Here is a 27225-nt window from a genome sequence, read left to right on the forward strand (position 1 = left end):
ACTGAGGAGGAAAATGATATAAGCAGAAAAGGTGAGTGTGTATGTGTGTTTGGAAACTGGGGACTAGTAATATGTCACTATTTCCCCCTCCCCTCCAAAAAAAGTCCTAAAGAGAGGTAGGTTTCTTAAAGATAGAAATGAAAACTCTATAGGAGAAGTCTGATTTCCTAAAGAGAAGTTTGGGTGCAAATCTCACTAAACTCATGCTGTTTTGGCATGAAGCCACAGGAAACAAGGCAGTACAAATGTTGCATCTGCAAGAGCCCGAGTCCCTCTACTTGCCTTCTCTTGCATAACACTTCTGTTTCATAACATACTTAGTACACTAAAGGCTAGGTTGTGTTAAATCAGCTTCATGTAATCCTTGGGTTTGTAAAGTTTGCCGTGTTCTGTCAGCTGCCTTATAGTCATTGAGCACAAGGACCTTTAGCACTAGCTGGCAGCTGCTCTTCAGGGTCTGAAGCAAGATTGTCTCCCAGCCCCACTCAGAGATAACATAGGTTGCATCTGGGACTTTCTGTATGCAGACTGTGCGTGCTGCTACTGAGCTATGGCCCAGTGGTGGTACTGAGCTTTTTTCCTGATCTTCTGACTGAGCTGCAGGGGTAATCTATGGACATATAACCATAGCCCCCAAATAATGTAATAGGAGCAACTCAGTGCCTCCCTATTTGTTGTAACAATGGAATTCTTGAAGTGGCAGGATTCTGGCAAGCAAAATGTTCCCCTTTGTCTAGGCTCATAGACCGACTGCTTAAACCTTTCTAAAACCCCAAGACTGAAATGAGAACTTACGAGCTGCTGACAGGAAGTAGAGCTGTTGCATTTACTGACCAATATTAAATGGCATCCCAATCAGCTTGTCACGCCATTGGCAAAACTACACTGGAAGTATTTTAATTTTATTTTGGGTGTTGTCCAAAGGCTGGAAAGTCTTGGCAGACGGTGAGGTTGGATGGAGCTATTCTAAATGCCTGAACTGTTGACAGTGCATGAGGTCTCCAATATGCGCTGGCAGCTCTTTGACATGATTGGTCACGGTCTTTTAAAGAGTTTCTTTTTTGTCATTTGCCTTCAAACGAAGCTGCCATTTTCAGCTTGAATAAATTTGTAGTGCAAGCATTAGACATGCTTGAATACCCATGAGAAATTGTGGCATCTGGTGCTCTCATAATTTAGTGGGTGTAGAAAATTTAACTTGGCCTCGTCTTTGCCTTTGTTACCCAATGTCACCAACACCAAAGTATGTTTAAAAATGCTAATACCAACACCCAGGTTCTGCTTTCATAGGGTTATCTTTTTTTAAAAAAAGAGAATGATTCTGTAACAGTTTCTTCCTATATAACTATTACGTTTTATATTTTGATGTCAAAAAGTCATTTCACAACAATGAGCTGTTTTGCTAGAATTTAGTTATGTATGAGTTTGAGGTAATTTATGGGCCACTTTTTAAAATTAGGGCAAACAACCTTCCAAAGCATCATCACAAGAAATAATATATAAGGTTCTTTTTTTAAAAATCTATATTGAAAGAACGCGGCAACAACAATAAAATAACAATAAAGGTCTTTCCCTAGAAACACATAATTCAATATAGTACCATCCCACCACTGTATCAAAGTGAAAGTACAGGCCACTAAACTACATTTGAAACATTGCTACAAGCATGTCAACCATCAAAGACTGACATGAAAGCTAGTGGGAAATAAGTCTTGTCATTCTTATTAACATAAAAAAATAAACTGAAACTATGTGTTGAAAAAAGGTATTTTGGGAATGTGGTTGCTTCAGTAATTTGGACAAATATGTTAAATTTTCTATTAGAGTAATATGCCATATTTTGTTTCTCCATGCAGATAAAGGTCAATTACAAGTTCCCTTCCAGTTTCTGGCAATTTCCAAGCATGCTACCATACAGAAAAAGATGATCAGCTGTTTATGAATTAATAATGATAATGTGAATAATGTGCTGTCCAATCAATTCTGATTTATGGCAACGTTTTCAGGGTTTTCTAGGCAGAGAGTTTTCAGAGGCAGTTTACCATTCCCTTCTTTGGGGGGCATCTTGGGACTCTGCACTTCGGCCAAGGCTGCGCAAGCTGGTTTTTCTCCCTGGAGGCACAGTGGGGGAATCAAACTCCAACCTGTGACTCTGAGCCAGATACATACAGTAACTTCATGAACTATCCAGCCAGTTTATAATCATTGTGAGCTGTCAAGGCAATTCTGACTTACGACAACTGCTGTTTGTTATTGCCTGAAAATGACAGAAGAGCTGCATCTGGAAACTTTATAATTTTTGCCCCTGTAAATCATTCTATTTCTATAAAAATTCTTAACAACTGGATTGGAGGGCAAGTCCACCATATATGAAAGTATGTACTGATATTCTCACATTTCTTCTGACAGGTTGAACTGACTTCTTAATTGATATAACTCAAATGGAGTGGTGTAAAATATCACCTGTGCAGAAGTTCAATACAGTACTCCTTAAATTTGGAAGAAATTGATCTAAGAGGATCCTTGTTCTATAGAAAGGGCCATTTTATATCAGATATGCTTATCCTCAAATCACTTTACCAAACCATTTTGGGGCCTAATTTACAGCCATAGTGGGATTCAATTAATATTTCATACAGTTTTGAAGCCAGCTGCCACTGGATATTTTCTAAGGATTGTAGCAATGTTTCAAATGCAGTTTAGTGGCCTGTACTTTCACTATTTGAAGGAGAAAAAAATGAACCACTTGCAATATAAGAAACCAAGAGACAGTACTTGCTTGATTCAAAATTTGCTCCCCTGATCTGGGACTAGAACTATTATTCACTGAAATTATGCACATGCCTTTTGCGCTCCCAGCAGGAGAGATCAGCAATACAGGGGGGAATCTGTGCAGGGGATAGAAGCTTGCTTTCACTTCCCCTGTCTTAGAGATCCTGTCTCAAGTACAAAAAGCTAAGCCACATGACAAGGAAACAGCTCTTGAGTTATGCTGTGGTAGTTAGTTAGTTAGTTAGTTAGTTAGTTAGTTAGTTAGTAAGTAAGTAAGTAAGTAAGTAAGTAAGTAAATAAATAAATAAATAAATAAATAAATAAATAAATAAATAAATAAATAAATAAATAGTATTTGGGGAAAATGTGTTCCAAATCTAAGAAGTATTTGGAGAAAATGAAGGACATAACATTTGATACTGTTCCAGCTTCCAGCAGGCCTGAGGGTTACTCTGGGTGAAATTGAGTACTATTGCATCATGCAGTAAATGCCGCTTGAATCTGTTCTTCTTGGTGGCCTATTGCGGAGCTGGCTGGGCCTGAATTAACTAACACACACAACATAATCGGAAGAAAAGGAGCCACAACTTTGATCAAAGCAGCAGTCGTCCTGGCCAAGCATTGGGTTGGATCCACCTCATCGGGGGATTCGAATGCTCCCCGATGCAATCCACTGTCTCCTTGAGAGACCTCCGGGGTGGCAGTTTCCTCAGGAGGCCACGTGGATATAAGTCACCCTGTCGCTCCCCTGCCTCCTAGGGTGGAGGCAAATCTCTCTCCCCTGAGCTGGGGCAGATCCAAGCCCTCTGCGCAGGTTCCCATGTGGGGATTTCTCTGTCACCCAGACATGCAGGTCACCGCCTGCTGTCCAAAACTAGCAAGCCCAACAAAGTAACAACTAAATCAACATGTGAGCATAGGAAGGTAATGCAACCAACTAGGGTGGGAGGGCAGGGGTTTTTACACTCCGGCGAACAGAGGCTCCCTGCCTCGGCTCCCCCTTCTTTAAACTGCCAGCGGACCAAACTGGAAACCCCATCTCTCAGGTCTGCTGGCAAGCAACCCCACACCTGTTGCCCTACACCGGCCAATCCCCGTAGGGGGTGGTGCTATCAAGCTAGGTGTGGGCCATCCCAGGCCCCTTTGCCACTCTCCATGTGGTGGCCGCCATCTTGTCTCCCGGCTGCCACTGGCAGGACACAGCATCCACTCTGGCCTCAACATGGCACCGGGTAAATCCATGTCCCAACCTTCTGGAACATCTCAAGACACTGTACAGACTCGGTGTCCCTGAGGCCAGGGTTTTCCCTGCTTGTTTTTGTAACTTCTTGCTGGACAAAAAGATATGTGATCTTGAAAGCTTTCAGACTTTTTGATTCCTTTGTTATTGTTCTGATATCTCAGCAAGAAGGTTGGAGTAGTTTTTTAAGACCAACAAAGCCATCTCTGCTTGTGGCCTTTAAGTCTTTCAAAGTCTTTTTAAAAAATTCACATACTGTAGTTGCTTTTTCAGAAATTTGTTTGAATTGACTTTCTGTGTCTGTGTGTGCCTTTGCCAGAGAAGTAGGTTTATTTTAAAGTAAGTCGTCTACCTCATGCGAGTTGGAGTCGACAGGTGGAGTGACGGATGTCTTCGTTTCACTGTTCTCTTGCTATTGCTTCAGTGGCTGATGGCTTGATTGCACTTCAGAGCAGGAAGGCAGTAATTCACAAAGCTCTTGACAAGTGGGATGTAGGAATGAACTGCCTGATTTCACCTGTGAAAACTCTAGCTCCTTGTTAACATTTTTATGCCATGTTTGACACGTAATTCACATCCAATTTAAACCGTATAGAAGGGCATGGTAATAGAGCTATAAATATACACCCAATGACAAGAGCTCATATTTAGATGTTTAAAATAGGTGATGATACACTCTTCATACTCATAGTTCATAAATCATGATCAGGTTTTACCACTGAGCGGGGAAAAAGTACATGGATATTTTGTGTTCTCCAAAAGGAAAAAAGTGGTCTGAACAAGCACCAAGAGATAAATTAAGAGCTAATTAATTAAAGGAAGCTAGGCAAAGCTAAAACATTGAATGAAACCTTAACTCCTATGTTTAGATGTTTTGGAAACTGGAAAAATCCAGTTTTCACGGGCAACATTAAAGAGCAAGGAAAAAAGAGCCAGAGGACAAGAAAGTACAGTAGGAATGTTGAAGAATATTATTTTGCCTGAATAACGGATCTACCTCCTGTTTCTTAGATTTGGAACACAGTTATCCTTAAATCAGTGACAATTGGAAGGCAGGCAGGTGCACTGGACTAACCTGTATCTTTAAATGTTCTCCAGTAACTCTGGAGGCAACAGGTACTGAAAATAAGAGTACTGAAAACTCTACAGAATGCCACTTGCATTCTCTCTGCTTGCTCTCCCCTCTTTCCTGGTTGTCTGCTAGAAATAGGCATGTGTTAGGAGATACCTCCAAGGATACTTTGCCCAGCGTGGTCCTCAGACTCGAAGTGATTCTGGCCAGACAGCCAAGGGGACAGGAAATGGAGCTGTTCCTGAAGTCAGGACAAGTCTGGATATGACACACAGATCTGGCACAGCTAAACTTTGATAGATGTTTGAAGTAATACATCGGCTACTCAGTCATACTTTGGAAGTAAGATATGAAGCTGCCTTCATTTAATGTAGTTAAGCTGTTGAGCATTTAACTTTTTACTTGTCTTTTTCTTATTTGAGATCCCTTCAGGCCTTTTTATACCCAGCATGGCTGTAGGGGCCATAGCTGGTAGAATAGTTGGAATAGGAGTGGAGCAATTGGCCTACCATCATCATGACTGGATCATCTTCAGGAACTGGTGTAGACCAGGAGCCGATTGTGTTACCCCAGGACTTTATGCCATGGTGGGAGCTGCAGCCTGTTTAGGTACGATGTGTAATTTTCATTGTTACATGACACATGATGCTAAAACGCATCGCTAGTTTTTACATTCCTCATTTGTGAATATAGTTGTTGTGGCTTATAGAGTTGTTTTATGAGGTTGCATTCATAAACTGTGGATTATCTTGATGATTTTGTCATGTCAGAGAAGTTTCACCATTTCATAGTATTTGTCCTTTTGTTCAGGAGTAGAGATGGGGTTATTCGTATACAAATATCCTTGCACAGGTGGCAATAGCAAGGGTCCAGCCCCATGGGGCTGGATGGTCCACTCACTGATCTGTCGCTGCCGTGGGCACTGCAATCCTTCCGTGGACTCCGGAGCTTGCGATTGGCTCACCACTCCTGGGAGGAGGCGGGACAACAAGCCTCCCTGCCAGTTCAAAGAGTCGCTTGCCAATTGCGAGCTCTGAAGTCATTGGAAGGATCACGGTGCCTGCAACAGCAGTGGATCAGCGAATGGACCATCTGGCCCATGTGGCTGGACCCTCATTATCAACACCTGTGCGGGGATATTCATATACGAATACCCCCATCTCTATTCAGGAGTTTAAAATACATACTTTCACCTAGCAGGGGAGAAACCTTTAACCTTTGCTTGATTCTTTCTGTCTTTGTAAATGTATTTAGTATTTAATTTCATTGTTTGCACTAGTGAAATGGTAAAATTGGACATTTTATCCCTTATGACTGCAAGAGCTTGCAGTTCAAAGAATAACAGTCAAGCTGAACGTTGCATTCCGATCTTTGTTTTCAGTTTGGATACTTTGCTTGCTCCAAATTATTAGCTTAAATTACTTTTCCATGCCTACAAGACCAGGGTCAAGCTAGACAATACATTTAGCACGTTTTTCAAAGTGGTGTTCCCATAAGTGATGAATGATGTCAAATTTTTATTTTTCTCACCTACATTTCTTCAGTATGCTATCTTTTCTGATTGGTCACAGAAATAATTTGTGAAGATCTGCAAGTCTGATTTCTGATGAATGCATTTCTGCGGAAATCTCATGGGGGAGGGGACCAGGTTAATTGCAGGGATTGGGGTTATTGTTTGTTTGCAGATTGCCATTGCTGTCTCGTTTGATCTTTAGTGGCTTATCTTTCCGTATCATTTAATTTTTAAAATTTGAGCCTAATTATTATTAAGAATAATGACATGTTAAAACTTGTCCAGATCTGTTCTTATCCCTGAAATTTCTCACCTGAGCAAGGACACTAACTTGAAGAGAGTGGATCAATCCCCATGACCCAAAAAACCAAACAAAACCAAACAAAAAACAAAAAAACAAAAACCAATGGTTGCTGCTTATATACCAATCCATAGTGCTTAAAGCAGGCTACACACTGCCCCCCCCCGGCAAGCTGGGTACTCATTTTACTAACCTTATAAGGACAGAAGGCTGAGTTAACCTTGAGCCGGCTAACTGGGATTGAACCCTGGGTTGTGAGCTCAGTTTTGGCTGCAGTAGAGCAGTTCACCCACTGTGCCATGAGGTTATTAGTCATAATAACCATTATGACTATTCTTGTTGTGATTCTCAGGTAAGCCTATTGTTTTGACAATCATTAATGGATCAAAATGACCTAGCTGCAAACCTTTGGAAAACCAAGATATATGGCTCATGTGTAATCAAGTAACAAGCAATATAGAATTACTTGTATAGGATCTGCCACCAGGATGGACAACAAGGGAAAGTGGCCAGATCCTATACAAGTAAAGTATGTTTACTTTACTTGTATAGTGGGGGGAAAGTGCAAAAAGCAACTTTTTCAAGCTACACAGCTAATTGGAAACCTTTCTCTGTCTTCATAGGTGGCGTTACCAGGATGACTGTCTCTCTCGTTGTGATCATGTTTGAGTTGACAGGAGGACTAGAGTATATTGTGCCTCTCATGGCAGCAGCTGTAACTAGCAAATGGGTAGCTGATGCCTTTGGTAAAGAAGGAATCTATGAGGCACATATCCATTTGAATGGCTATCCATTTCTGGATGTGAAGGATGAATTCACTCACCGAACATTAGCTACTGATGTTATGAGGCCTAGACGTGGAGAGGCACCCCTCTCGGTCCTGACCCAAGACAGTATGACCGTAGAAGATGTGGAGACATTAATTAAGGAAACAGATTACAATGGCTTTCCAGTAGTTGTTTCTAAAGACTCTGAGCGGCTTATTGGCTTTGCACAGAGACGGGAGTTGATTCTTGCTATAAGTGAGTAATGAGTTTACATCTCCATCCTGACTCTGCAGGCATATGGTTACTATTGCACATGGCACATAAGAAAAAATGAACGAGAAGTGAATGGTGTGAAAGAGTGTTCAAAAGCTTTTAAAGAAAAGATCCCATGCTAACGTCATTCCATGTCCCCTTGTATCTCTTTAATTATTTTTTAAAAAGAGAATGATTAATTATTTCATATCAAGCAAAAACAAAAGAATTTTTTTTTAAAAAAAAAAGAAGACAAAAATATGAGCTTTCACGTTGTTTTAATGTGAACTTTCATGGACAAGTCCACTTCTTCAGACATAATTATTTCATGAATAACCACACTGCATGGTTATTATTTGTTGTAGTAAGCAATATGTTGTGATATATTGCATAAGCAGCATTGATCAAAGAGAAATGTATCATCAATTTATATATGTTTCTTTCCTTCTACCTTCTATTTTTCCCCTGTTCACATGGGCAGCTTTCCCTAGTTCAAGTCAGCCAAACCGTTTACAGCAAGATTAATATGAGCTGCAGCAAATGTGTACACAAAAAAATGGTGGCGAACACACTGCAGTTGCGAAACAGGACACATTTATCACAAGGAGACAGGACAAAAGTTAATAATGTTTCTGAAAACAGCAATAAATCCATAACATATGGCCTTGAAGGCTGGTCAGAAGATGATGGCTCTTTGGATTTGGCAATTTTAAATCAACTGATGTAAAAAAAGAGAGCTGTTTTACAAGAAAAATAGTACAGCGGAAATGTGCTGGAAATGGTTTGTTTTGGATATGAGAAGTTAGAGATGGGTTTCTGCTCCATGACTGATGGGAGAGAGCTCCCAAAATAAAGGCATTTAACTGAAGGCCTCAAGATCAGTAGGAACCTAAATCAATCAAGAAGAAAAATTGTAAGCATTAGTTAGGATTTATTTTGAACACGAGATATTTTTAGAGTGTCTCTCAACGTTCTTGAGCTTTCATCCTGTATATACTGGAAATGGAAGAAAAAGGAAAGAGAGGGTAAAGGTCATCAGCCTCTGTGGGCACACCCTTCAGCAATAATTGTTCAGAGGATTGCTACGCACATATTCGAGTGAGAAGGTCATAATAATAGCTGTTCAGACTAGCCATAATATATACTTCAAAACACAGTTTAATGAAGAGGACTTTTTAGAAGCCAAACAAGCACTGTTACCAAAACTAATAATTCCACTTACCCCTTCGCAAGGACTTAAAAAAAAAAAAACAGTTTTCAAAACTAACAACAAGCATGAAGTTGTAGTTTAGAGACGATTATCAAACCATCATTTGGCTACATGACTTGATCTTTAGAGTTGTGCATGCATTCTTGCATCACTCTTTCTTTATTCCATTACTTCTGATAAGTTATAATTTGCTGTTTTGTCCATACTAGAAAAGCTGTGGCTTATGCATACTATAGCTTGCTTCTAAAGCAGAATAGGAAATGATGACTTGAAGCAGGCTTCCAGTTTTGATTTGCAAACAAACTATGGTTTTTCCAGTTTAGGCCCCACAACAGACGGTCCTGTCACACACTTCAGTTTCCTACTTCACTTCACAAACACAGGAACAGGTGATGCCTTTATAGACTACTAAAGAAATCAAAGAATCTGATCGCTTTTGTGGATCAGGGCCCACTTCATCAGGCTTGCACCAGTATCCTGTCATTAGTAGAGTCCCCAAAGTTCATGGCAGATGGATTTTGCTCGGTGTTTTTCTTAGATGTAAGCAAGGAAAGACGAAGGCTGTACTGAAGCTGTGGTTTTACAGTTACAGCTGAGGAAGCTGTTGATAGGATACCACTTAACAGTTCTTCAAACCAAGTAGTGCAGGCATTAAGCGTATACTTCCCCATTTGACCTTCCTTTGAAACTACAGCTTTCTGCTTGGCTGGGAAAAAGGGGAACACTAAAAATCCAGAGATCCCCATCTGGGATTTTGGATGAAAATTGAGTAAACCCACTAGGTTTAGCCAACTGGGGTCAAATTAAAGTCAATTAATATCACCTAGCAATTGCAGGCCTGCTCTGCTGATGCCTGCTCTGCTGATGCTGAGAGTCCACATGCCTTCTTATTGGTTCCTGATTCAACTATCATATGTTGAACCAGGAAGTGAAAGAAGCAATTGGAATATGTGACAGGATGAGAGAGAGAGAAGCTTGCAGTGGTTTAGCTGTTGCACCTAAAACACACTTTACACAAGTCAGAAACGTTAACACATAAAACTCCTAGAAAATTGGACAATGTACCCCAAATGACTTTGTAATGGGCTTCCCAGCAGGCTATAGCCCCTAACAGGTTTTGGCTTTGGTCACAGTCCAGTGTCCAGTGGTGCTGAATGAAGAGTGGTCTTATAGACCAGATGGGTGGGGTACAAATCTAAATAAATAAATAAATAAATAAATAAATAAATAAATAAATAAATAAATAAATAAATAAATAAAGCACCAGTCCCAAGAAAATGGCTTTGCCTCCACCACTATTTTGATCTGCTCACAGTGTAGTGAGGTATGGAATGATATCAAATGGCCTAAGGTGCAACCTGGATGAGCAGCAGGAAGACATAACACTGTATTGCATTCTAGGAAGATTAAAATGGCAGATGTGAGTGACCCACACCTGGTGCCCACATTGCAAACCCAGGCATTTGTCAGAGTATGTTGTGTCCCAGGCCAGTACTCTGTTACAGTACCAAGACTGATTTTTTTTTTCCTACAACTTATAGCCATTCATAGGACCATTTGGATTACAACTTTTTCCTCTCTAAAAATAATGTGCATCTTCATTTGCTTGTGCATATGTTGCTTTATTTCTCTGCCACACAGAAAATGCAAGACAGCGCCAGGATGGTGTAGTCAGCAATTCCATTGTCTATTTTACTGAAGAGCCTCCAGAACTTCCTGCAAATAGCCCTCACCCGCTAAAGCTCCGGCGAATCCTCAACCTGAGCCCCTTCACTGTGACAGATCACACACCAATGGAAACAGTGGTTGATATTTTCAGAAAACTTGGTCTCAGACAGTGTCTTGTCACACGCAGTGGGTGAGTAGAGAGATATGCACAGATGAGCATACAGAAGACCTCTAGCTAGGATGCTAGCCTTTTAAGGGTGAACTGTTGTGCTTGCTCATGAAATGAATTTGATTTTCACAGCTCTTTCCCATCAGAAAACTGAACTGAAGTCTCTGTGTAGTACACAATCACTTTGGACAGCCTTCTTGGATTGACTTACTGATTTAAAAAAAAAAACTCTCCCAAACCCCCATATTTTCCCACAATAGACAACTAATTACTTGAATGAGGCTGGATACCTCAGTGGTGTGTGTATCTGGAGCCAGAGGTTGAGAGTTCAGTTCTCCACTGTGCCTCCTCCAAGTAGAGCCAGCCTGTGTGGCCTTGGGCAAGCTGCACAGTCCCAGGGTGCCCCCAGAATAATGGAATGGGAAACCACTTCTGAGTACTCTTTACCTGGAAAATCCTGAAAAGGGTTGGCATAAGTCAGTATTGACTTGACCGCACATGATGAGGAGGAGGATGATTCAGTCTAATCAGCTGAAAGAAATAATATGACAGGTTTGTTGTGGGTTGACTGTGGAGGGCTTAATTTGCAAGGGATGAGTAACATTGTCTCCCATTTCATAGCTCTTGGCTGGGCTGGATTTGCATGTGCAAAACATATTTGTTTTCCTGCTGGGCTGCTTATCAAACAGACAGAAATGCATCCAAAGGGCTTACTTCTGATAACTTGTCTGATGCTGTCAGACATGATCTCGCCAAAGTTGAGCATTTTACCATTCCTGATTCCAATGGGATGAATTTAAGTATGTGTTTGAATGTCTCCCACATAAATTCCTTGGGCTTAATAGTGCTTAGCTTTGGCTGGCTCAGCCCCATTATGTTAGGAAAAAAAATATGTTTGCCTAGTGAACAGGGCTGAGAGGCAGAAAGGAACAAGTTCAGGTTTCCATAGGCAAATCTACTTTGAGGAGATGGATGCAGGGGCAGCAGCAGATTAGGTTACACAGGGATGGAGAAAGAAATACATACATATGAGAATGGAAATAACAGCAAGACAACACTTTATGTAGTTGTAATTCAAGTCTTTGTTAAAAAAATATTGTGAATTAATCCTTATGAAGGTGGGTTATACAGTTAGGAATTAATTCAGACCCTGAAAATGTTGGCTGGAGCTGAATTCTGGTTCATAAAGTTTACCGTACTCCCAGTACACTTGTGTGGTGAAGAAATGGGAAGCTACTCTTACCCAGCATGAGGTGTGGGCAAACCTCAGGCCTAGACAGTCTACGTTTTCCTCATTTGGAACCCTGAGGTCCACTACCTGGATTAAACTGCAGATTAGTGGGAAAGGCAGCAAGGCAGTAAGATTGAAGGGATGTATTCAACCCTAGAAATAATAATGAGTCCAGGAACTTCTTACTTAGGTCCTTGAATCTACTCCTAATTTTCTACCTAGCATTCCTTTTGAAAAATCTGACACAGGAATAGCATTTTAGTAGTTGTTATTGTAGATATTGGAAGTCAAAAATGTTTGCCAATCTACTGTGTACCATCCAGCTATGTACCCACTAGATCCTATCTTGCATCTGCCCCATGGTGTACTTCTAGTAGTTATACTCCTGTTTTTGAGGGAGATGAATAATTTAAAGTGTGTCCTCTAAGGGCCTGTCTACACTGTCAAATTTGGTGCAATCTGGACAGTGCTTAAAAGGTCCTTAACTTCAGTGCAATCTATTTTAACTCAAGTTCCCGTCCATGAAGTCAGAACAAAGAGTTATTTATCTGTGAGGATTCTCAGTCATCCAGGTCACTGGTTCTTAACCTTGAGTTACTCACGAGTTTTGGACTGCAACTCTCAGAAGCCCTCACCACCAGCCATGCTGGCTGGGGTTTCTGGGAGCTGCAGTTCAAAAGCATCCGAGTATCAAAGGTTAAGAACCACTGATCCAGATGAGGTTATCTGGAAGTCGAGTCATGGCAACTGGACTTCTTTCTTGTTAGGTTGAGACATCCAAGTAGCTTCTTCAGTCTTGTACCAACTCTTCTCAGGTTGAAGAAGTTACTTGGATGAGTAGCGAGATGTTTCAACCCAACATTGGGTGGGGAGTGTTTGGGGAATTTTATGTGTGTGCATGTGTCTGGTCTCTGGGTGTCTGTGAATTTCATTGTATAGGTATACTGTGTATATACTTACAATGACAATAAATTATTATTATTATTATTATTATTATTATTATTATTATTATTATTATTATTATTATTATTATTATTATTATTATTATTATTATTATTATTATTATTATTATTATTATTAAAACAAGAAAGAAGTCCAGTTGCCATGACTTAACTTCCAGAGAAGAGCTATTTTGTATCTCAATGAATTGTCCTAAAAAGATTGCATGCCTTAGCCCTGTGGTAGAAAGATAACTGGCAAGCTCTTAAAGGTGAAGGATGTTTTGTTTTAAATAGAAATACAAGCCAATGAGGTCTTTTTATCCATGCTAAACAGTGCTATCAAGGAACCCTATATCATGACTATATGCCAGTGTGGACAGGCTGTTAGTGACCAGGCATTAGTATGTAGGTCTTGGCTTGCATGTTCATTAGGTAAAGGTAAAGGTTCCCCTTGACAATTTGTCCAGTCGTGTCCGACTCTAGGGGGCAGTGCTAATCTCCGTTTCCAACCCATAGAGCTAGCATTTGTCCAAGGACAATCTTCCATGGTCACGTGGCCAGCGCGACTAGACATGGAATGCTGTTACCTTCCCACCTTTGGTGGTACCTATCTATCTACTCGCATTTTGCATTTTGCATGCTTTCAAACCACTAGGTTGGCGGGAGCTGGGATGAGCGATGGGGGCTTGCCCTGTCGCATGGATTCAATCTTATGACTGTAGGTCTTCTTACCTTGCAGCACAGAGGCTTCTGCGGTTTAACCCGCAGCGCCACCACGCCCCTTCTAATGCATGTTCATTAGTTGAGACCAAACGGGCTGGTGCTGTTAAAAACGTTTCTCAAAAGTTATTTCTTACCAATGTGTTTGAAAATCTCACCCAACTCCCAATTGAACTCATGCCCACACATTTGCCCCCTTACTGTGTGTGTGTGTGTGTGTGTGTGTGGGTGGGTGGGTGGATGGGTAGGTGTGTAAGTAAACTACATATATAAAATAAATAAGTGCCAGATATATATTAATTTTAAGCTAGTCCAGAAGCCAAGTTTGACTGAGGAGAAGGGCTGCTATCAGAATATCATCGTTAGCAAATGTTTTGCCTGTGTTTTGAGCTTTTAGGCCAGATTTCAATATATCATTAATGATTATGAAAATCATGAGATGAATTTACACATGCAGGAAGTTAATGAACAGAGTTTTATTTTTCTACAAACTGGACATGAATCTGACTGGGAAGGTGAGGAATTAAAAATAAGAGACAGAAGTGAACTCAAGTGAAACAGTGACCTTCTGAGGAATGTCGAGTATGTCCCTCTTAAGCTCAAATTGGATTCTGACCAGTCTGCAGGCACAAGGCAGGCCGTGCTGGTGGTGGAGACACTGACATACTTGATTATAAAGAAGATTTTTCAAGGTTGAGTGCTTGGGATGCTTATTTCATAGCTGAAGTGGAAGATGTGTTGGTATTAAGGAGTCATCTCTTAATCCAGTAGCTTTTACTTTTCTGATACTGTGAAAACTCTGTCTGTCCAAGGAGTCAGAAGATTTTTTGCTATACAGTAAAACCTTCATTTTTGTGAGGAAAAAAACCCTACTTCTCGAGCCAGCAGAGAAGCCAATTGTAATACTTCTGAAATGAAAAGCCTGCATGCACATACACACACAAAGACATATACAGAAACATACTCTTTTGAAAATCTGGGCTGTTTAAGTGCATGTATATTTTGGAACATAAATATTGGAGCATGTGTTTTAAAATGGGACTGGGGTCACAGTGAGGTGTGCTGTGAGGAGTCAAATGAAGATGGTCCTCTAGGCAAGCACACCCATGCTGAGTTTCTGTAAGTACCACGCCTGAGCTTGAATAAAACCACGCCTTGATCCAGTTTGTTCACATTACCAGATATACTCTTCAGTCCCCATGACAAAATTAGGGAGGAGAGGAGGCATTGTCTAAGTGTGAGATCTGTAGTATTTTATTAAAATCTGTGCTTTTCATTGGAAGATTAGAAAAGAAAATAATTACTAGTTTTTATTTTGTGCTGCATTCCTTCTTTATATATTCTTTTCAAAACCAGATAATTTGGTCTCTGTTGCAATAATTTGTAGAGCTGCACAATTTGCAACAGGGACCTGGTACAATAAGCCTTGATAATCCAAAGAATTTTGGAAGTGTTTATGGTTTTATTTAATAAACACTTAAGGTTATTCTTATCTCTTCTGAATGAAACCAATGCGCTGGATCCATTCCAGGTGGGCTTCAGGCCGCGCCACGGCACAGAAACAGCATTGGTCACCCTGTTTGGTGACCTACTGAGGGAAGCCGATGGGCAAAATGTCTCTGTTGGTCATCCTCGATATCTCAGCCACCTTTGATACCGTCGACCATGGTGTTCTCCTGGGGAGGCTGTCTGAGTTGGAATTGGTGGCCTGGCTCTTGCCTAGCTCCGTTCCTTCATGGAGGACCATCCCCAAAGAGTGCAGATTGGAGAGAGTTTCTTGGCCCCGTGGAGCCTCAATTGTGGGGTTCCACAGGGCTCGATTATCTCTCCAATGCTGTTTAACATCTGTATGAGGCCGCTGGGAGGGGTCATCAGGGGGTTGTGGGGCTTGGTGTCATCAGTATGCTGATGATACTTAGCTCTACATTGTTTTTTCCAGAAACAGTGGATGGTGTTTCGTCCCTTGAGCGCTGCCTGGGGGCCATTCAGCAATGGATGCAGGTGAATGGACTGAGGCTGAATCCAGGCAAGACAGAGGTCCTTTGGGTGGGTGTCCCAGACATTAGTTGTCTGGGAAACTCCCTTTCCTTGGGGGGTGGTGGCTCTTAGCACCAAGAGTTAGGTTTGCAGTTAGAGTGTATATCTGGACCCGGCGCTCACCATGGAGACCCAAATGTTGTCAGTGGTCCATTCTGTACATTTCCACCTCCGGCGGATTGCCTAGCTGCGTCCCTATCTTGATATGGGGGCACTCACCACTTTGGTCCATGTGCTCGTAGTTTCAAGATTAGACTACTGTAATGCGCTCTACGTGGGGCTGCCTTTGAGACTGACACAGTGGCCAGATTTCTTACAGGGGTGAAAAGGTACCAACATATTTCCCGCACACTGGCTGCCTTGCATTGGCTGCCCATTCATTTCCACGTTGATTTCAGAGTTCTTACGATTACATATAAAGCCCTAAATGGTTTAGGACCTCGATATCTGGCAGAGTGCCTTCTCCCTCCTTGTTCTGCCAGAGTCATTCATTCCAGCAGGCCCGGTGGCTGAGGGGCCTAATGCCAAGGGAGGTCCAGAAAGAAAGAACAAGGAACAGGGCCTTCTCAGCAGTGGCCCCTCGCCTTTGGAACAACTTGCCAGTGGAGATCCGCCTGGCTCCCTCTCTGGGTGTTTTCAGGAATAAACTTAAAACTTGCCTATTTGGGCAGGCTTTCCTTCCTGCCATATCTCAATTTCTTACACTTTGCCTGACCTATAATATATGTTTTTGCTTTTATTGTTTTTAAATTTGTAAACTGCCCAGAGTAGACCTTGGTCTAGATGGGTGGGATAGAACTCAAATAAATAAATAAATAAATAAATAAATAAATAAATAAATAAATGAATGAATGAATGAATGAATGAATGAATGAATGAATGAATGAATGAATGAATGAATGAATGAATGAATGTTAGTTTACTGTTGACAAGCTTTTCTGCTGCTTGAATTTTCACAGTTGTAACAACCTGTGACTGAAGCAGAAAAAAAACCCCTAACTGGATAGTAAACTGGATGAATTACTGAAAAATCGTATCCTTTTTTTTTTTTTTTTTTAAGGAATCTAGACTGGTGTGGGGATTGGGATGTAGAGACACTTTTAGAAAATAAAAAATAAAAAAACCTTTACTTTTAGGAAATATTTTTCTAATTTAATGCAATACATAGGTCACAGTTCAGAGAGACCTTTGGCTACAAATCATTCTAAATACTTTAATCTCTGTAGGTTAAGGCCAAGACTGGGATTTGGATTTTAGCCCTGAATGTCCCAAATTGTTCTTATGTGTAGTTTCTAGAAGATGATGCCAAATGCAACAAATTCTTGTCTGTTAAAGGACCAGCTTTGCTTGTGTTCATGTATGCAATCAGAAGGAGTATAGTACGTAATTTATCATTTTCCCGGAGATGGGGGAGAAATAGAATGGAACACTTTGCTTAAAATAATCATAAATCTTTTGTGGTAAGCTTTCTTCAGTAACTATATACTCATTAGTAGAAATCATGACTTTCTAAAATCCCAATTGCCTTAAAAAATAAAAACCAGGAAATTGGGGGGCGGGGGGGAAACACTTTTGAAAATTATTCTGTGCTTTGTAGTGAAGTTCTGCCTTAAGCGGAACTTGAGAAATGGATGAGACAAGCTCATGATTAATGACCTTTTCTGTTTCTTTCCTTCTCTTCTTCTCTAGGAGGCTTCTGGGCATTATAACCAAAAAGGACGTGTTAAGGCATATGGCTCAAATGGCAAATCAAGATCCTGAATCCATCATGTTTAACTAGGTTGGTCCCAGAGGACAGGCAAGGATCTAAACTTTTAAGGAACATTTGCTGGACTAATAGAAGAGGGTTTTGTACAGCACTTCATTTCTTGTGTTAAATTGCAGAGATTTAAATAAATAGAACCATATCAGGGCAGAACCAAAATTTATGACAGAATGCAACATTAGAGAGAGAAGAAGGCAAGATTTTTTCAGAAACTCTGCTCGGTGGCAAATGTTAAATTATTTCTCCTGATTTGTTCTGGGCTACATATTGCTGTTCTCATGGCAAATTTTCCATCCAGTTCAACATCCCCATAGCTAACAGTATTAAACAGCAGTTGCTTTATGATCTGGGACTATTGTCACATCATTATCTTCCCTGCATGGGTCACTGGAAAACTGTTGAGAGGGAGAAAATTCATTATGTGACAGCATAGAATCAAAATAATATAGTTTAGGATATGGGAAGCTTATCATGGAGTTTGATCCCTATGGATTAATATATAAGTCTTCAGCAAGTAAATTAATTGCTTGGCTGGTGCATTAACAGGTGTAATAGGGGTTCTGTTGGGAACATGGAGGTTTACCACCCCCAACATGATAAGGAGGCATGGGGAAATATCAAGAATATTATTAAGTAGAATTTAATGGCAAATGCAAAATGCAGTGTTCAAGAGAACTGGAAATGAGTCATTTTTTCTCTTTAGTTCACATTTCTAAGGGATTATGTTGACATATTTTCAAGAAATACATGATTTTATGAAGAAATCTGTTGCTTTTTCCTATCTGCTGTAGAAAATAAGAGATGGTGTAGAATCAAAGCCATATTTCAGCTAACTTTAACATGTTTTGGACTCCTAGTTTCATCTTTCTTCAGTTCTCAAGATTAAATCACCATAATGTGATCTCCTGTTAAACTTCTCTCTTCAACATATCAGAAGTACCAAATCCTAGATGTTTTTCACTTTGTCTTCCCTTCCCCCCCCTTTTTTTTTTCAGGACAAGGAGCTTGTAAATAGCCACATTACTTTTTTAAGGATCCCCGTTAAGGATCTTGAGGATTTTTCTCATTCAGCTTTTAAAACTCCTAACTAGTATCCATCAAAGTGAATAGTATTTCTTCATTCTCTATGCAAAGGTTGCATCATATTTAGTTTTATCTCATATTGTGCTTTTATAGTAAGAAAGACCTTGTAACTCAATGTTTTCTGTATGATGAAGGCACTTCTGTAATTTCGTTTATTTATTTTCATTGAATTAGTTTGAAATGGTTTGCACTGGCTTGAAGGTTCTGATGTTTATGTTAAATCAAAAGATAATTTTGCACTCTTTGACCTGGGCACAGGGATTGTATGAAAAATCTTGTATCTTCACAGAAAGACAGAAGGGTTTTCATTCATGAGATTGTTGTTGTTGTTTACTAGTAGCAAAATGTGAAACAAAAGAATATACTCAGGTATTTAAGGAAGTAGAGACACAGAGACACCAAGCAGTTTTTCTAGTTAAGGACTTTGATCTGAATGAACTATCGCTCCACCAATATGATGCATACTCTAGTTTAACTGGTTTGTGGATAAACTTGCTGATCTATGCATTTGTATGATCTCTGCTGCCTTTGTGGGTATGCTGTGTACTGTGCCAAATAATTACCCTACAGCAACATCCATGACCTTAGAGACCTGGAAACGTAGGCTGGAAAGTAAAGCTGTTTATGACAGCTTTGCAGTGGCATATAAAATATATTGGTACGTGGCAGTCATGGAATTTCATTTCCTTGAAGTATAAGGCCAAGTGTGCAACACAAACTTTTTTTTGCTGATTTTGAGAAGAGAGAAAAACTGACAGATTCCAAAACTTTTAAGGGTGGGATGATGGCGATGACAACAGGAACAGAACTTTATAGACACCTTAGCAGAGCACTTATATATATATTTTCCATGTCAAGGAAGCTCTGTGGAGTCAAGTTATGGAACTGCTATGAGCAGCCTTGTGTCCTTCCTTCCTTGTTTGCAATACAGCAAACCAGTGGAAATGATGCTTTGCTATAGTATCACCTATAATGATAGCCCCCCTTCACCTTCACCATTACTAGATTTCAACCAGTCATCAGAAAAACCACTCCCTGATTTTTACATGGTCCTGCAAAAGTGGAATGTAGGAATATTTGGCCCACCAGGTAAATGAGGCTGCCTGGGCCAGCCAAAAAGGCAGCCGTGTTTTAAAACACTGGTTCTTAACCTTGGGTTACTCAGGAGTTTTGGACTGCAACTCCCAGAAGCCTTCACCACCAGCTGTCCTGACTGGGGTTTCTGGGAGTTGCAATTAAAAAGCATCCGAGTAACAAAGGTTAAGAACCACTGTTTTAAAACAAGGGGCAGAATTCTATTCATTCCCTCTGTTTGCCCAGTAACCCATTTTATAAATGTATGGCTGATTTCTGAGCTTGCATAAGAAAGTATTACTTGATACCTCCTTGAGCAAGCCTGGAAATTATCCAGCTGCCTGTACAGTGGAGGCATAGGAGTCTAACCAATGTTTCTTTTATTTTGTTTTTACTACATGGTACGTTTTGTATCTCTCCATATAAAGTTTTCTAAAAGCCAAACAAGACGTAGGAGTGACGTACTACAGGTAACTAAGTAATAATGCATGGGTGAACAGCCTCAGCCGTTAAGTACAGGAAGAGGAAAATTGATGCAGAGATTAATCTGATAAATACTGTATTTCAGAATTAACTTGTGATATATAGTGATCAAGTTGACAGTACTGATGTGTGTGCTAGTTAATTTTTTTTTTAGTTTTAGTTTTTTAGCCCACTATTATATTACAAAAAAGCACAACATTGCTTACTTATTTAAATTTATTTATATTGGATCTTTCAACCTCCAAAGTTCCCAGAGCAGCTATGAAAAATGCATTAAAGATTTTGCTGAGAACAAATAATCTTGTTTCTTCTTGGCCATACACTTGGAATTATCCATTAATAATTATCTCTCTTTTTTCCATATTGCTTATCACAGGGCAGCTTGATGAAAATCCCATTCTTGAACATCTATTTTTTGCACATCTGAATTACAAACATTTAACAAAAAGACTGACACACTTAGTTGCAAGTTCACATATGCAGACAGAAATTGTGCATACTAACCACGGTATGCACAAAGTCTTGGCACATGCTCATTAACAACAGGTCTTACATTTATGTGGTACTTACTTTGAATAAATATCAATAAATGTTGGTGCTGCCTATGTTACATTAGACACCACATTATTATCATTTTATTTTATTCATAGATCTTATTTGTATTTTATTTATGCGTTGCTCCTCTGTTGAAACAAAATGCAAAAGTATAGTACAAAGTAAAAATGGCAATAAAGCTCCTGATCCCCAGTATACATTTCCTTTAAAGATTTTTTTCTAAAAGATATAAATGTCATTTTCTTTTACATTTTACAACTTTTTGACCAGCCCGGATGCCCGACTTACTGGAAGCCTCAGTTTGTGGCATGGAACATAGTGTAATTAATTAATTAATTAATTTTTATTTATTTATTTATTTATTTATTTAATTTATATGCCACCCACACTACCCAAAGGTCTCTGAGCTGCCCATAATCTTTTCTCCACCTGCTGAACATTCCCATAGCTTTGGCAGCTATAACTGGATTCCATGCACCAGCCAGGCATTCAGATCAGAGCCTGGAGGCAGGAGTTTGACAAGCTGACTGGAGGGAGGAAGTCTGTCTCCACGCTATAAATGAGATTCCCTGATCTCTTTAGCTCAGTTGTCTGTTGAATTTTCGCACTCACCCTTCCCCAGATGCAGATGTTATTCATGGACCTGGTCGGCAGGAATTAAATTTTGAGGTTCTGGTGGTTAGCAAGGATTATTGTTGAGCATATTTCTGTAAATTTTTTGCTTTTTTGTCACAGCTTTGTGAGGTTAGGTTCTCTGAGCATAAGACTGGGTCTAATTCAGAGGAAGGTGCAGATAGGCCCCATTCCATGATGGTGATCTTAATAGGAAGGCCACCTGGTGGAGAGGGCCAGGGGTATGTCAAGCTCTGAGGGTGCACTCTGGGTCTTCACACTAATGGCAAGAGGATCCATACAGTGGTTTTGCACCTATGTGTTGCCCATCCTTTCTGTCACTCCATTGACTTCCTGGCATGAGACAGAGGGCACAGGTTTTGGCAGATAAGCTATGCAGTGCTTGGATCTGGTGCTTTATGATGTACTCAAACTATTTCTGCTGTAAATCAATGAAGTTGTGGCCATCACTTTATCCATCTTTCCAAAGAAACTCTGTACAATATGTTGTTTATTAGGGAATCAGGCAACTGAGTTTCCAAGCGTGTTATTTAGGCCCATGATTAAATTCACACTGAAGGCAAATGATCTACCTTCTTCCTGAATTTACAGTTGATATAATCTGTGTTCTGATTATTGAGAAAGAAATTTTCATTGTATTGTATCTGAACATTGTGAATGAATGTCTTTTGGTTTTTGTTTAATTAGATTTTGGATCTAAGTACGATCTAGTCCGTTCGTTCGTTCGTTCGTTCGTTCGTTCGTTCGTTCGTTCGTTCGTTCGTTCGTTCGTTCGTTCATTCATTCATTCATTCATATGCTGTCTTTCTCCCAAAGAATCCAAGGAGGCTTCCAGTTTTTAAAAGAAACAAAGTTAAAAGCTAAATAATAAATTATTACAATATTTTTTTAAAAAATATTGAACAGCTATCATATTAAACATTCATAATAAGAACAATATTAAAAACACAGAATACAATTCTCCCTTTTAAATCCCCTTGATCAACCAGCCATTTAAAGAAAAGCCTCCCTGAAAAAAAGGTATTCATCTAATTGTGGAAGGGCAGCAGAAATGGGGCCAGCCTGGCCTCCTGTGGGAGAGAGTTCCAGAATCTGGGAGCAGAGCAGCAACAGAGAAGGCCCTCTCCCCCTGTCCCCACCAAATGTTTCAGTGTAGGTGGTGGAACTGAGAGAAAGGCCTCTCCTGATGACCTTATGAAGGGAGATAGAGTCCTTGAGGTGGCTTTGGACCGAAGCCATTTGTAAGCTAGTAAGGAATGAATTTTTACTCAAAATGATATTGTTATATTTTGCATCCTTCAGTTTATGAATGGAAAGCTTATGTTTATGTTAAATGTATGTTACTTTGTGTGCACACAGGGTCTTTCTTTTATTTACATGCATGAGAAATTAAAAATTTGAAACTCATGTTTCAAAGTGTAATTTGAAAACTTGAATTTAAATACTGGGGGTTCATTGGCACCTTTTGCTGACTTGATATTTACAAATTTCAGCTATAAGCTCTCGATACTTAAGCATTAATTACAGTCACACAATATTTTTTGCCAAACCCTGTCAGATTTTTTTTTTAAAAAAAATCAGATTCAGATATTGCCATGTATTAAAAACCTACCACCAGGCTTGTACTAAATAGGAAATACTGTACTGTATAGTTAAATATGATATTCAAAGTGGTTTTCAATCTATATGCTGGAGGATCCAGGGAGCCGTACCGGAGTACCTGAAGAAAATCAGTAATGACATACAGGAAAGTTTGCTAGCCGCTACATATATTCTACCACTGGTACACTAAAGGGAATCTTGAGTGTTGGGTCTTTTGCCCTCTTAATTCACAGCAGGAGATGGTAAAGCCCTCAAACCTGACTTCTGCAATCTTCTGCAACATGTAGAGGCTGGAAAGCAGATGTACAAAGCTTCTTTGGCAGGCAAGGCAATGGTAGAAAAATGGTTCCCTGGATGTTTGAAAACCACCGTATTAAAGAAACAACTGCATATTGAATAGGAAAATGGTTAGATACTGTCTCATCTCAATCCTGACCTATTGAAATGAGATATCTTTTCTTCATATAGCATGATGTGGAGTATTTGACATAAAAGTTCACAAAGGAGAATTTTGAGAGGAAAAACTCAACTCTGATATGTGCAGAGAATAATAATATATGGATTGTTAATAAATATGTAACTAACTGAGAAAAGTTGAAAGCATTTTTTCTTGTGTTACTAGTTCCAGCATTAGATGTGATCCAGAGCCTCCTGTGCCCAACTCCTTCTCTGATAGGCTGGGAGCACATGTGGGATTCTGACTTAGACTCTCAGAGCCTTTAGTTTTGCATACAGATGTGGAATTGACTGCAAACAGACTCTTAAAGATGGTGGACATTAAGCATGCATTTCAATGGGATATCTGAGAAGGTTACAAAACTCCTTTGCAGGTCCTTTTTCCTCAGTTAACACCTGTTTTTTTTTTGTTGGTTTCCTTTTTTAAAATCATCATACCGTCCAACAGCATACCTTAGAATTTCTGGGAATGAAGAAATCTTAAGGAAGGAAAAAAGGAAGGTGGGGATCTGTGCTGCATTTATTTAATTGATCCTGAAGACTGATTAACTTAAGAATTAGGTTGGTCAGATAAAAGTGTAGTATTTATTTTACACTGATTTCACTGCATTAAATGTTTTCTAATCTTTGGAAATGGAATGAAATGATGTAAGACCAAACGGGTGAATAAATATTTAATAATGATTGATGAAAAAAATGAGCATGTGATTTTGTGTTCTTTTGTTTCTGATGAAACCAACTAAGAAAATCATTACCATCATCATCACCACCACTATCTTAGAACTGCTGGATAGCTTGTTGATTTAGGTATCTTGCTGCCAGTCAGAGGTTGGGAGTTTGATTCCCCACTGTGCCTCTTTGAAGGGGCTGGACTCATTGATCCATAGGGTCCCTTCCAGCTCTACAGTTCTAAAATTATTACTATATATACCTGCAGAGCTGGAAGGGAGCTTATAGATCAATAAGTCCAGTCCCTGTCAAGCAGGCACAGTGGGGAATCAAACCTCCAACTCCTGACTCTGCAGCCAGATGCCTAAACCACTGCTTAAAAATTATGGAACCAAGGGAGAAAACATAAGATTTTACTTTTCATTAGTAAAAGCACGGTTTCATTAGCAGGGTTGTGAATTCCATAGTGATCAAATTTATTTATTAGAAAAACTAATATAATACATTTTTGTACAAGAAAGGATGAAAACTATCATATAAGTCAATACATAAAACCTGTATTTCAGGGGGAAATATTTATTTATTTATTTATTTATTTATTTATTTATTTATTTATTTATTTATTTATTTATTTATTTATTTATTTATTTATTTATTTATTTATTTATTTATTTATTTATTTATTTATTTATTTAATATCCCGCCTATCTGGTCGGGTGAGGACCACTCTAGGCGGTTAAATATGTTTTTAAAATGCAATGACTCAGCCCAGTCCATTGTGTATACACCTGGAATAATCTCCACTGAACCACAGGACTCTTCTGTGTGTTCATAGCTATTCATTGAATCAGGCCTCTGTGGAGAAAAGAGGCCGTAAAGGAAAACGTAAGTCATCCTTCTTTTAGTCATATCCCAGTCCATCTGTCTGCCTTCCTGTGTTAAGGATGACAAGCTCTAAGCAGAGGTTTGGGTGGAGATATGGCAGGCAACAGGCATTGCCTGGCACTTGGCTGCATTCATGTTTCTGGAAATGGGTGGAACATACCTTTTACACCACAGGTATAGCTGTTTCCCCCTTCACGGATTGCTGTCTTGTCATGGCGAAGGGGCTTGAGTAATTCAGAGACGCTATGGGCTATGCCGTGCAGGGACACCCAAAATGGACAGGTCATAGTGTGGATCCACCTGGAGCAGGCATTGGCAAGCCACTCCAGTACCTTTGCCAAGAACACTCCATGGACAGAAACAAAAGGCTAAAAGATATGATGCTGGAAGATGAGCCCCTCAGGTCAGAATACGTCCAACATGCTACTGAGGAAGAGTGGAGGACAAGGACAAGTAGCTCCACAGCTAATGAAGTGGTTGGGCCAAAGCCAAAAGGATGCTCTTCTGCGGATGCGCCTTGAAAGGAAAGTCTGATACTGCAAATAACAGTACTACATAGGAACCTGGAATGTAAGATCTATGAACCTTGGTAAGCTGGATGTGGCCAAACAGGAGATGGCAAGAATAAACATTGACATCCTGGGCATCAGTGAACTAAATGGGATTGGAATGGGCGAATTCAATTCAGACGATTATCATATCTACTATTGTGGGCAAGAATCCTGTAAAAGAAGTGGAGTAGCCCTCATAATCAACAAAAGAGTGGGAAAAGCTGTAATGGGATACAATCTCAAAAATGATATAATGATTTCAATACAAATCCAAGGCAGACCTTTCAACATCACAGTAATCCAAGTTTATGCACCAACTACCAATGCTGAAGAGGCTGAAATTGACCAATTCTATGAAGACTTACAACACCTTCTAGAACTGACACCAAAGAAAGATGTTCTTGTCATTATAGGGGATTGGAATGGCAAAGTAGGGAGTCATGAGATAAAAGGAACAACAGGTAAGTTTGGCCTTGGGGTTCAAAACGAAGCAGGGCAAAGGCTAATAGAGTTTTGTCAAGAGAACAAGCTGGTCATCACAAACACTCTTTTCCAACAACACAAGAGGCGACTCTAGACATGGAAATCACCAGATGGGCGGTACCAAAATCGTATTGATTAAGTTCTCTGCAGCCGAAGATGGAAAAACTCTATATAGTCAGCAAAAACAAGATCTGGAGCTGATTGTGGCTCTGATCATCAGCTTCATATAGCAAAACTCAAGCTTAAACTGAAGAAAGTAGGAAAAACCACTGGGCTAGTCAGGAATAATCTAAAGCAAATCCCTTATGAATACACAGTGGAAGTGAAGAACAGATTTGAGGAACCTGATTTGGTGGACAGAGTGCCTGAAGAACTACGGATGGAGGCTCGTAACACTATACAGGAGGCAGCAACAAAAACATCCCAAAGAAAAAGAAATGCAAGAAAGCAAAGTGGCTGTCCAACGAGGCCTTAGAAATAGCAGAGAAGAGAAGGGAAACAAAATGCAAGGGAGATAGGGAAAGTTACAGAAAATTGAATGCAGACTTTCAAAGAATAGCAAGGAGAGACAAGAGGGCCTTCTTAAATGAACAATGCAAAGAAATAGAGGAAAATAACAGAAAAGGAAAAACCAGAGATCTGTTCAAGAAAATTGGAGCTATTAAAGGAACATTTTGTGCAAAGATAAAGACAAAAATGGTAGGGACCTAACAGAAGCAGAAGGCATCAAGAAGAGGTGGCAAGAATACACAGAGGAATTATACCAGAAAGATTTGGATGCCCCGGACAACCCAGATAGTGTGGCTGCTGACCTTGAGCCAGACATCCTGGGGAGTGAAGTCAAGTGGGCCTTAGAAAGCATGGCAAACATCAAGGCTAGTGGAGGTGATGGCATTCCAGTGGAACTATTTAAAATCTTAAAATATGACTCTGTTAAGGTGCTACACTCAATATACCAGCAAGTTTGGCAAACCTGGGATCATTGCACAAAAAAGACCAGCTAGCAACACCCATCAATCACAGTGACAGATAATCTCTCCCCCCTTATCACAACAAAAACACGCTGATATTCCTATCTCCTGAAAAAAAAGAC

At 39.8% G+C, this 27225-nt stretch overlaps 1 protein-coding gene across 3 annotated transcripts in view; it reads left to right on the forward strand.

The window, feature by feature from the left end:
- The window catches only part of CLCN4 (chloride voltage-gated channel 4), a 62914-nt gene that overhangs the window by 27315 nt on the left and 8374 nt on the right, over nucleotides 1-27225 (forward strand). The window contains exons 9-13 of one of the 3 annotated variants that reach the window (XM_078390373.1): nucleotides 5507-5693; nucleotides 7522-7920; nucleotides 10769-10985; nucleotides 17583-17673; nucleotides 23711-24241. In XM_078390373.1, the coding sequence (XP_078246499.1) occupies nucleotides 5507-5693; nucleotides 7522-7920; nucleotides 10769-10985; nucleotides 17583-17673 (894 nt within the window). In that variant the 3' untranslated portion in view covers nucleotides 23711-24241. Of the gene's footprint in view, nucleotides 1-5506; nucleotides 5694-7521; nucleotides 7921-10768; nucleotides 10986-17582; nucleotides 21046-23710; nucleotides 24242-27225 lie in introns of those variants that run through there. The other 2 variants (XM_078390374.1, XM_020786776.3) reach the window with 2 other exon arrangements.

The sequence above is a fragment of the Pogona vitticeps genome, chromosome 3 (genome assembly GCF_051106095.1).
Source record: "Pogona vitticeps strain Pit_001003342236 chromosome 3, PviZW2.1, whole genome shotgun sequence".
NCBI classification, from domain to species: Eukaryota; Metazoa; Chordata; class Lepidosauria; order Squamata; family Agamidae; genus Pogona; species Pogona vitticeps.